The sequence below is a fragment of the Acanthopagrus latus genome, chromosome 18 (genome assembly GCF_904848185.1).
Source record: "Acanthopagrus latus isolate v.2019 chromosome 18, fAcaLat1.1, whole genome shotgun sequence".
Lineage (NCBI taxonomy): Eukaryota > Metazoa > Chordata > Actinopteri > Spariformes > Sparidae > Acanthopagrus > Acanthopagrus latus.
The window spans coordinates 13,486,984-13,498,456 of NC_051056.1; the positions used below are offsets into that span (position 1 = coordinate 13,486,984).

Sequence of the window (11,473 nt, forward strand, 5' to 3'; positions counted from 1 at the left end):
GGACGGGAGACAAGAGAGCGCTTTGAGGAAAGCCTGCAAATGAATATAGGAAATGTTAGCTTCAGCAGACACGCAGGGAGCTTCGTGGAGATTTTTCAGCTCCCAGATGGTCCGAATTAAAAGACTTAAATATTTGTTCCTATACGCTCCGCCTCCACTGCTCCAAAATGTTCATTTTATTTATCTATCGGATGTCCAACCTGGAGGAAAACACGAAGGTCAATTAAAAAGTTTTCTTGGGCTCAGAAATGAGAGGCTGCATGCATCACAAATATGAGGTAAATCACAGTGGTGACGGTGCTTCATGTCATTCTCTTTATTATTATCATTTTGAATGATACATTTAAGTCCGCCGAACAAAAAAAAACAAACAAAAAAAACAATGTGTCACTGCGCGTAAAGATGCTGCTGCCGGGTGTCCTGGGTGCTCAAAGGCCTCAGTGAACACTGCAAAAAATGTCTGCTACTCACTGTGCGTTATTAGTTTTCTTCAATTTATAGAAAAATGACGATTAATCGAATAATCCAACTTTTTCCTTGCATATATATTTTATGTAGGCACTCTCTTTAGTCTGACTACACCTGTTGGATCCTATGATGCAATCTGCCTCATTTTGATTCAAAGTGGTTCCTAAATGAAAGATTAAAAAAGGATTGGCTTAGATTTAAAATAAGAAAATAAAAATAGGTTTTAATTTCACTTTTGCAGCAGCCTCTATTTCTCATTTGTCTCAGGGAGTTCAGATGTGAGTCCGGCGTGAATGCGAGCATGGACATTTTTTGCAGCGCAGGTCCATGTGGAGGAATACACGCCGCGCTCTTCCCTCCCTCCCTCTCTCTCCCTGTGACGCGCGGAGTGGAACCAAAAGCGCAAGCCCACTGTGGGACCGAAAGCAAAAGGGGAGACACAGAAAAAAAAAGGTGGGAGAGAGGGGGAGATATTGTAGTGAGGAGGAGAGGCGTGCCAATAATCAAGGATTTTGGATGAGGACGCGCATCTCGGAGAACACATGGGAGCGCACTGGATCAATTACGCAGCGTCAAGGAGCCGCCGTGAGAGAAGAGGGGCTCCCTGAGGTGCTGCCGCCGCCGCTGCTGCTGCTGCTGCTGCTGCTTCTGCGCTGAATGAGCTCGGACACTGACTCTTGAGCGGGACAAAGTCAAAGTTCAGTCGGAGCGCAGGAAGTCGGGATCTTTAGCAACGATGCAGGGTCTGAGTTCTCGGGCTCACGCGTTTTCGGTGGAGGCGCTGGTCGGGAAACCCTGTAAGAGGATGAAGGTGTCTGAGGAGTCAAGTTCAGCTGCGGACACCGACAGCGACACGAGCATCTTCACCGGTGAGGCAAATGGATGGATGGATTTTGGAGAACATCTTATTGTTTATACGCGCCTTTTATGCACGAATGGCACAAAGTAACCCGTCACGCAGTCCGCAGTTTGCGAGATATTTTGCTTCATTAGACCCATATTTCATCAATTTATTACACTTTCATATTTTATTTTTTCTTTATTTGCCATTAGTTTAAAAATTAAAATGATTTTCTGGGGAAAACGTTTTGCAAATATTCTTTACTTTAATAGAAAACTTTCTGCGTCTTCCTTTTTACTTTGACTGGGGTGCGCCAAACTTTTTCCTTTGGAGGGACAAAACTAAAACTTCACGGTGGAAAAAAATTAAACATCTATGATGTTGAATTGTTAAGATGCAACATAGTACCAGGATCCCAAGGGCCCTTAGACGACTGACTTCCTGCGTTAAGTGTCTCTTACGCCCAAACCAAAAATTATTTATTAGAAATCCTTTATATTTAAAGACCATCGCAAAAATAAAAGACAATATTTAAATGATTAGTATTGTTTTTAAAAGAAGCGTCTGGCGGGCCAGATCGAACCTCGAGAGGCCAACTTCAGCTCGCAGGCCCCACGTAGGGCAGCCCCGATCTGCAGCACAGCTCCTTCAAAACAAGTTAAAGTTGCAGCTAACAAAATACTGTTGCAAACACTACATGCTTCTCCCCTCCCTGTCTTTACTCCCTTCGTAGGCCTAAGCGAGCATCCAGTCAGCCGGACGAAGAAAGTAGGTCCAGCGCGGAGGAGGACGGAGGACACTTCCTGCGAGCCGGACAGACAGTCGGTCGGATCAGGGGGAGAAGAGGCGAAGCCCAGCGGGGAGGAGGACAAGCCGAAGGAGAGGGACTGCCGGCCGGACAGAGAGGTCCGTGTCGAGCTGCAGGGCTCCGAGCTGTGGAAGAGGTTCTACGAGATCGGCACCGAGATGATCATCACTAAAGCTGGCAGGTACGAGAAGAGTTCAGACAGGTGTGCAAAAAAAAACCAAACAAACTTGTTATTATACTTATATTACTGCGTCTGTTCATGATCATATAAACCGTCTGTATGCTCTGAAGTCAAGTTTAAAAAACCCAAAGTAAATAAAAAAAAATAAAAGTCCTGTAGAGATTTAAGACCGGATCCTCTCTTCTTTTTTTTTTTCTCTCTCGATAATTTCTCTTAGTAATATTCAGTTTATTACACAGAGATAAACGCAGTAAACGCAGAACCCCGCAGCCCCGGGCCTCACTGTGGAAACCAAACGAGGAAGACCTTCAAAATAAATCGTCCGAGCAGAGTCTCTTTCGTTTCCTGACCAGCAACAATTACTCGCTCGTTTCCGCGTCGAAGTGTCTGATATGAATGTAAAACGAGGCGGAGTGGTCACTGTCAGGGACGTGACATTTACATGAACCGTTGTGCGGTCACAGGTGCGCGTTATCAGGTGTAAAACGGTCACTTTCGCATGCGATAAACAAATGAGGCGAACGTTAATATGATGACAGACTACTAGAAACTGTGTTGTTTGCGTGTTATGTTTGTTTAACGCTCAGGTATGTCATTTTTGATTTCACGGTCTGTGCGGTTTTTTTTTTTTTGGTTTTTTTTGTTAATATAATAAACAATGATAATAAAATAATGCGCCGATTTATAGGTTTGAGTCAAATTTAGGAAGTAATTAAATGTTGTCCAACTGAATCACATTATTTTTATATGATCCGGGACGATCGCTTACAGAACTAAACGTTGCGACCCGGAGACGTTCACGGTCCATTAAACGAGCCTTGCATTTGTTTCGGAGGAGTTTCGCAGGTATCCGTGCGCGTCTTCTTCTTCTTCTCTTTCCCTCTCCTTCCCCAGAAATGAGTTATTGGGACATAACCACTTGCTGAAATCTAAGTTCCGTTTATTCAATTACGGGGAACACGCGCTATAAATCTCGGCTGTGAAGATGCCCTCGTGGCCCCTCGGGGTCCCTGAACTTTCCTCTGAACTTGGCCGCCGCAGGAGGAAAAGTTTCCGCCTCGTGTTGTTGCTGCGGCTCTCTGTCTGCGCGGGTGCTGGGATGTGAAATCCATCTCGGCTGAACACGGTCTTGCCTGACCCGAGAAAAGACTGAAGATTAACGTTTAATTTCAGAAGTGACTCTCCTCTCGTCCCTTCAGGAGGATGTTTCCATCCGTGCGCGTCAAAGTGCGCAACCTGGACCCGTGCCAGCAGTACTACGTTGCCATGGATGTCATGCCGGTGGACTCCAAACGCTACAGGTGTGTGTGTGTGTGTGTGTGTGTGTGTGACATGGATCAAAGTCATTATTCACCTATTGGTTTATTTACGTCTGCGCGCACGCTCCCTGCAGGTACGTGTACCACAGCTCTCAGTGGATGGTGGCGGGGAACACGGACCACTCGTGCATCTCGCCGCGCCTCTACGTGCACCCGGACTCTCCGTGCGCGGGGGAGACGTGGATGCGTCAGGTCATCAGCTTTGACCGGGTCAAGCTCACCAACAACGAGATGGACGACAAGGGACATGTAGGTAAACCCACCCGAGCATGCGCGCAGCTCCCTCCAGCTAAAGCCGGAAGTGTTTCTGTATTTCTCTAAAGTGCGGCTGTAAAGTGTTTAACTGGCAGCTCCGGCCCTGCTCTGATTTCTGTCACACGCACGTTGAACCACGCGCAACATTTAGGAACCGTGCGCGTCTTTGACGGGATGGAGGAAGTGGAAATCCCTCTCAGCGCCATAACTTCCTGTAAAGGTTCGGTGATGTGCAGATGTGACAGATGTGGTGACTGGGGAGGCTACAGGAGGCTTTTCACTTGATCCCCGTGTTTAGAAAAACCACAGCGTGTGTTTGGACGATTCATTATTCTGGCGGACGATGAGGGAATGGAGAAATTGCTTTTGCACCGCAGCCGAGCCTTCAGTGTTCAGTCTCACGGCCTGTTGCTGTGGTCAGTTAATCACCCTAAGGTCGCCTCCTCAGGGCTCTGTTGTAGCACTGATTCGATGATTTTCTTTTTAAACAAGACTGAAAAAGTGATGATTGTTACCTTTTTTTTCCCGAAGCTGGTGGATTCTGTTGTTTGGCATTCAATTTGTCGGCCGAGCTGTTGTGTTTGGTTTAGAGAAGGAAAAAAAAAAAATCTGCATTCTTTTGTGAAACTTTTCCGACAACATGTATATTTTTCATTGGCTTCTGCCTAAACCAGTAACAACAAAGCATTAATCAACAAACTCACAAAAACCAAACAACAGCTCAACAGCAGTCAAAATTGTTCTTTCTACTTTGGCTCTTTATTTTAGGGAATATATGCAAAATAATAATAATAATAATAATAATAATAATAATAATAATAATAATAATAATAATAATAATAATTACATGGATAATGATAATAAGATGAACTTCTTTTTGCAGAGTTGAGCCCCTTCAAGCAAACATGATCATTTATTTTCTATTTTAGTCGAAAAAAACATTTCTTTAGATCTCAAATCAAATAATGTCATTTTTTAACAATTGGTCAGTTAATACATATTGTGCGACACAATAATTTATTTAGAGATTTTGTTAGCTTTAATTGTTAAATGGCAAAATGGGGGCAAATCTTTTAGTTTTCATGCATGTCGTGTTAATGAAACGGTTTTTCACTGTAATATTATGTTTTAATAAATTAACATAATATTTTGTTGTACTTTCATATGACTTGATATTATTAATGTAATTCAATTATTTATATCAAAAAAATTCTCATATTGTAGTTCTCTATGTAACTGAACTTATTTTCATTTCACATCATGTTTATAACTTGAAACTGACGTTTCATCAATATCCACAAGCTACTGGGGAACCAGCTTTAAAAAAAATGTCAGTCAAACAATTAGTTACAAAGTGATGAAAACATGAATGGTAGCTGTTTGGATGATTCTACTACCTCAAATTTTCACTTGTATCTGTTTGTTTGTTCATGAATTGGTTTGTGAGCAGGATTACACAGAACAATACAGAGCGTATTTTACCAGATTTGGATGACGGATGAGTCTCAGCCCAGAATAGACCCAAATAACTTTTGGTCAGGATCCGGCGAAATAGACGGACTCAGGAACTTCTTTCTTCCTTCCTTTATATTGTGAGATCGCGATATTTTTTGCCGCGTTCATTATTTCACAGGGGAATAATGCATGGATTCTTTAAACATCAGGCATGTGTTCGTCACTGGTATCTATGAGTGAGTACAATTTGATGTGGATCCTAAATTGTAGTTGAGCAGTTATGGGTCTGATACTGGATTAGGCTTGTTTGAATTAATGGGGGCTGTTGGGTCTTAGTAGTTTTTATTTAGCTTGTTTAGTTTGTTTTTGGGTTATTGTTAAATATCATTCAAATGTTCATGATTCCAGCTTCTCATTGATGAAGTTTTCTGCTTCTCCGTCTCATGTTACAGTAAACTGGATGTCTTTGTGTTTTGGATGAAAGAAGCAGTTTGAAGATATCCGTTTGGGGTTTAGGAAATTGTAATGAAAATGTTTCACTATTGTCTGACATTTCACAAACAAAAATTTGAATCGGTTAATTAAAAAGCGATAATCTTCAGACTTATTCATAGTTACATTTAACTTCAGCTGCAGCCCAGAATGTTCCTCTGCAGTTCAACTCGAAGATGATGACGAAATTGTCGTTCGGTTTGTGAAATGTAAAAACTTCTCTTCGTCCAGATTATCCTCCAGTCGATGCATAAATACAAGCCACGTGTGCACATCATCCGGCACGACCCTCGGATGGACTTGTCCCAGATCCAGTCGCTGCCTGCTGAGGGAGTGCACAGCTTCTCCTTCCCAGAAACGGAGTTCACCACAGTCACAGCCTATCAGAATCAACAGGTACAAACCTTTACCTCGTCCGGGGGAACAGGAAAATACCCAAACATAAACAGGATTTGACCGAGAGGGTTTAGAAACTGTTGCATTTTATGAAACACAGAATAATACATTGTATATACTGAGTTATTTGATGTTTCAAAGAAATATTACGAGTGCAAATTTCAAGGCTTTCTCAGTGTCGTGCACGCAGTGACCGTAAGAATCCCTGATCAACAGCTCAGGCCTGCTTTCTGTCACATGAAAATGTCTGAGTGTGAACATCATGATGGTGCAGGCTCAGCAAGGTCACACGTTTCAGTGTCCTGGTTCTCTGCCCGGGCCGGTTTCTCTGGGCTGGTGTGTGTGTTCTCGTGCAGGGGGGAGCTGACCCCGCTGTTGGCTCCCATTCCTCCAGTAACGGAGCCGTCCGCGGGGACTGCCAGCTCTTTTCATCAGGGCTCGTTTTACGATCAGCGAACGTATTATTACAGAAACTCAATAACGAGCTGTGACTGGGCCCACTGCTGGAGTCCACAGCCCGTTAAAGCACCAAATAAAACTGCGCGACCTCCAAAGAGCCCTGTTTGACATGGCCCATCGCCCTGGGTGCTGCTGGGAGATGCAGTCCCCAGTGGGGAGAGCTCTGCCTGCTCACCGTGCTGTCGTAAAGCTGAGCTCATTGTTAGCTTAAGACATCGCAGGTTGACACGTCCACTCTGACTCTAATCCGTGTCTGTCTCTCTCTCTCTTTTTCTCTCTCTCTCTCGGGCTAGATCACAAAACTGAAGATCGACAGGAACCCGTTCGCCAAGGGCTTCAGAGATCCAGGAAGGAATAGGTACGGAAAACCTCACCAAACATCCACACTAGAGGACCCGAGAGGGATTTAAGGTTCAACCACTGACATGTGACACCACATAAAACCTTCAAATGAAGTGGAACTGCGGAGTACAGAATTTCACACCTCTCAGGACTAATATTTAAATACCTGGAATTACATTTTACAGTATATTTGTGTGTGTGTGTGTTTGTGTGTGTAGGGGAGTGTTGGACGGCTTGTTGGAGTCGTACCCCTGGAGAGGCCCTCTCAGCTTAGACTTCAAGCCTTTCACCATACAGCTCCAAGGTACCTCAGCTCCTATTACCTCTCAAATCCAGTGTTTTGTTTTGTTTTTTTATCTTTTATCTTTGTCACTCAAGTCTGACATCCTCTTCGACAGGAGGCTCAGGGTCGCCGGCCAGCAGCGCGAAGACTCTCCTCCCTCTCTCCTCTTCTTCGTCCCTCCCGCCGTTCTCCTTCTCGCCGCTCTCCTGCCAGGACGCCGCCCTGAACACCCTCGCCCTTCCTCTCTACGGCAAGGCCTCCGCCGCCTCGCCCAGCTCCCCGCTGCCCAGCAGAGCCTTCTCCTCCCTGGGAGCAGACCGACTGAGAGGCCTTCCCCCGCTGTCCCCGCTGGCAGACTTCCCACTCCTCTCGGCGCTGCATGCGAAGAAGCCTCCTCACTGCAGGGACCCATGTTTACACGGGTCTCCGGGGAACTCATCCTGCCTCCTCCCCCTCCACGGCCCCCTCAGCCCTCAGGGGCCGTCCCTCTTCCCTCATCTCTCCGACACTACGGGCCCCTACTGTCTCTACCGCTACAGCTTCCCCCTGAGCCCCCAACTCGCAGCTATTTCCCGGCACGCCAAACTAGCCGAAGACACCACAAACTGTCTGCTGCGCCAGTCTCCGTGGCACCCGACCACCAACCACTGCCTCTGACAGCTGGACCGCACTTTTAGGCTCCGGCCCATTGAGTGTAACAAGCCAAAGCTTATTGCAACAAAACAGAGAGGGCTGCCTCTCTCAAAGGAGCAATAAAAACAGAACTCAGAAGTCTGCGGGGACTTTTCTTTGTATTTAAAAAACTGTTTTGTAGGGTTGTGTTGGATTTACCGGCACTCAAAGCTCAACCTGATGCAGATCACGAGCTGCTCCAGAGAGCCCGATGTTGCAGTGAAGAGAAAATGTAGACAGGGTGCAGATTTTTATTCAGGACAGAAAAGCACAGTTTTGTGTACAGCAGGAACATGTTTCTGCCATAACTACTTACTACCAAAGAGCAGCAGCAGTAGGACCTAAGGTATGTAATATAACATGAGAGTGACTGTCAAACTGACCATTAAAGTATTTTTCATGTTTTTTGTTCAGATCATACACCAGCACTCAAATGTTTTTTGTTTTTTTTTCCCGTACATACACTGTGTATAATATATACACACACACACACACACACACACACACATATATATATATATATATATATATATATATATATATATATATATATATATATATATATATATATATATAATTTTGCATAATCTCGGTCACTTAGGAGAAATTAGGATTCTACTTCCATGGTGTCTTTAATTATACAATATATGTAATAGGTGTTTTAAATTGGCTCTGGTTTAAACCAAGTGCAAAAGGAAACCATTTCCACGTTTTCCAGCCGTGTTCACGTGAATAGGAAGTGTATCTCAATGTTAAACAGAAACACATACGTGCTAACGTGCCACAGGAAGTGATTTAAAAATAAGACATTCTGCAAAAAAATCTGCTTTGAAGCGCTTCAGTGTTTCTTGCGATGGGACGGACTTTATGTTGTCATTATAGAACGCTGACCAAAAAGTGTGTTTTGTGTTTTTCGAGCTCTAAACTCGGGCTCGGCCACCCCTGACTAATAACATGAGCTCATCAGGTCTCTGTGATTTTTAGAGGAAGAACAACAGCTGAGTTTCCATTCCTGTGCTTTATTACCAATAACAGGACTAATCAAAGAAGCATGGGGGTGAAAGAGTTACTCTAAACAGGCTTTTACAGTTTATAGCGAGGCCGGAATAGGGCTCCCTCCAAAGTATGCTCCAAGCAGCCGCGCCATCATTACTGTAGTCATTGTTGTAACATTGTTCCAGGATCAACAGTAAATCAATACTGCTCTGTGGAGACATGTGGAAGGTTTTCAGAGAAGTGAATTCTAGTGTGGCCGTATGAAAACCCTCACACTCCTGTGGGCCGACATAATGCTGTGTTTTTTTGTCCTTACCAACGGGGGCACGCCCGTTCAGCCGCTGATGTGATAATTCCTGCCTTCAGTTCAGACTCAAAACCCTGCACCATCCCTCCCTCCCTCATCTCCCTCTCAGCAGAAAACAGCGGTTTAGGCAAAGCGGGGGGAAATGGCCCGTTTCCCGACAAACGGTCATAACCAAACAGCAATTTACTTGTCATGGCCGAGCATGGCAGTGAGCTAATGCACGCTGGACGTGGAAATAGCAGGAAGGAGTCAATTGAAAGACTCGGGGAAGGGGATGGCCCGTGTTTGAGAGCGTGGTCAGGTGCGCTGCTATCAGACAGCCTGCCCTTTGTTTGTAGACGGGCCTAATCTGTGCTGGTTATTTGATACTGTCTGTCATTTCCATGTTTGGCTGTGTGGGACAATCATTTTAAACTCCAGACTAACTCCTGATCTATCAATTAGATAAATTGCTTTCATACCAGGAGAGCTGAACTCTGCACCTGCTGCTCTCCAACAGAGCAACACACTTTACATAAAAGACCATACGAGCACTTCTTATTATAAGATTTCCAATACTGCTATTCCTTATTGCAAATAATTCCTTATTGCAGTAAGCTATATATATATATATATATATATATATATATAAGCTACTTAATTTGTAGTGGCTCTATGTAACAATTTATAGCAATTTACATGTATTAGTATCACTTTTTTACATCCCTGAGCGTATTGTAACATGACTTTTACACTAGCATCAAAATCGCTGAACTAAAACACTAAGAAGGCTCGACACAACATAAAACTTTGCTCGTAGTATCACCAGGGTCTCTACACATAGACTCGACCCAGGCGTTAATTAGTGGTATTTAGCGGTGCTGCCAGGCGGTTCCTTATTTTGCTGGATCGAGCAAGCCGTTTTCCCTTTTCCAATTTTACAGCTAGGCTAAGCTAACCGGCTGCTGGCTGCATCCTCAAAAGTCAGGAACAACTGGGAAAGAAAGTGAGTAGCCTATAAAAAAAATGCCTTTCAGTTTCTTTACATTGCAAATCTTGAAAATCTAGTATTTTAAAGAGTATATTTGCTCCTTTAATACCGGTCTTACTTGTCTTATGAATCATCATGATTGTTTAAGAATTCGTGGATCCCGAAGATGGTTGAAAACCACTGTTGAGTTAACCTTTTATCAGCCTGTCGATGATTAGCCATGCTGTCCGTCCCCCCACATCGTTAATTTGCTTGATAATGTGTCAACATAATCCTCTTGAAGGCGGTGGCTGAAACAACATGGAAACTGTGCTGATTCGACTTTGTAATAACACGGCGAGGGAAGTTTCTGGGCCGCTACGGAGTGATTGACAGGCCGTAAAGGGAGAGAAACCTGAGCCTGAAGTCATTTGCTTCCAATCATGTGAAATGGCATCCTGAAACAGGAGAGAAGCTCGGCAGAGAGTCGGGACACGTAAATATACGCTGCCTTCATTAGATTAACATACGCGGCTCGCGCACACACACACGCCAGACAAACACACGTGCGTCAGTTATCTCCTGTTAATAGCTGCCATACACTCTCTAACAGATGCACACAGACCTACACACACACACACACACACACACACACACACGCGTGGTCCTCATGCCCAGTCAGCTTCGTGCCCTCCAGCCTTCACTCGTATTTGGCTCGGCGAGTCTGCTGTGAAGGTTTATACTGGACGCTATTTTCTCTGCAAACTCAATAAAAGCTGGTTATTTATCAGGTCAGATTATGGGACGTGACTGAGCTCAGCTGTAAAGTTGAAAGTGAAACCAGCTGTGGCTGAAATTGAATTACACTGAGTGAGTAATGTGAAAAGCGAGGGCAGTTTAACAGTTATTAAGCGCTCTTCTACTGCCCCATCAAGTAGGCATGCGCTGCTTGAACTACTTGCCTCGGGGACAGTGAAATTCCTCTCCTGTCGTCTGCCCACCAAGGTCTCCTTTTTCTTTTCTTTCTTTCTTTCTTTCTTTTTTTTTTTTATCTCAAAGACATCCTCTTTGCTGGAAACACCGACAGGTTTGTTTTAAACGTGGGCCAAGACTGTGAGATCCTCTTCTGCTGTGATCAGAGGTCTCCAAGCATTAGATCACAGGAGTGATGACAGAACCAGGAGCCTCTGTGGATTTGCATGTTGATTTCTCTGTGTGTGTGTGTGTGTGTGTGTGTGTGTGTGTGTGTG

General features: G+C 44.4%; 1 protein-coding gene across 5 annotated transcripts; it reads left to right on the forward strand.

Annotated features, from left to right (window-relative positions):
- Positions 1-213: 213 nt before the first annotated feature.
- tbx22 (T-box transcription factor 22) lies at positions 214-10,215 on the forward strand. Of its 5 annotated transcripts, none has more exons than XM_037077254.1 (9): positions 214-278; positions 736-1,337; positions 2,043-2,298; positions 3,498-3,599; positions 3,692-3,866; positions 6,051-6,215; positions 6,968-7,032; positions 7,235-7,320; positions 7,415-8,380. In XM_037077254.1, the coding sequence occupies exons 2-9, from the start codon at positions 1,205-1,207 to the stop codon at positions 7,954-7,956; spliced, it is 1,524 nt and encodes a 507-aa protein (XP_036933149.1). In that variant the 5' UTR covers positions 214-278; positions 736-1,204; the 3' UTR covers positions 7,957-8,380. The 5 variants fall into 5 exon arrangements, 4 of the variants coding, with proteins under 4 accessions (XP_036933149.1, XP_036933150.1, XP_036933151.1 ...); XR_005071144.1 differs by lacking the exon at positions 214-278 and adding an exon at positions 10,198-10,215 and having other exon boundaries at positions 615-1,337; positions 7,415-8,317; XM_037077255.1 differs by lacking the exon at positions 214-278 and having other exon boundaries at positions 539-1,337; positions 6,063-6,215.
- Positions 10,216-11,473: the final 1,258 nt, after the last annotated feature.

Coding starts and splice junctions, on each gene's coding strand:
- tbx22 (XM_037077254.1), top strand. CDS start 1,205: ATGCAGGGTCTGAGTTCTCGGGCTCACGCGTTTTCGGTGGAGGCGCTG. Junction 2,299..3,497: donor ATCATCACTAAAGCTGGCAG/GTACGAGAAGAG, acceptor TCGTCCCTTCAG/GAGGATGTTTCCATCCGTGC. Junction 6,216..6,967: donor CAGCCTATCAGAATCAACAG/GTACAAACCTTT, acceptor CTCTCGGGCTAG/ATCACAAAACTGAAGATCGA.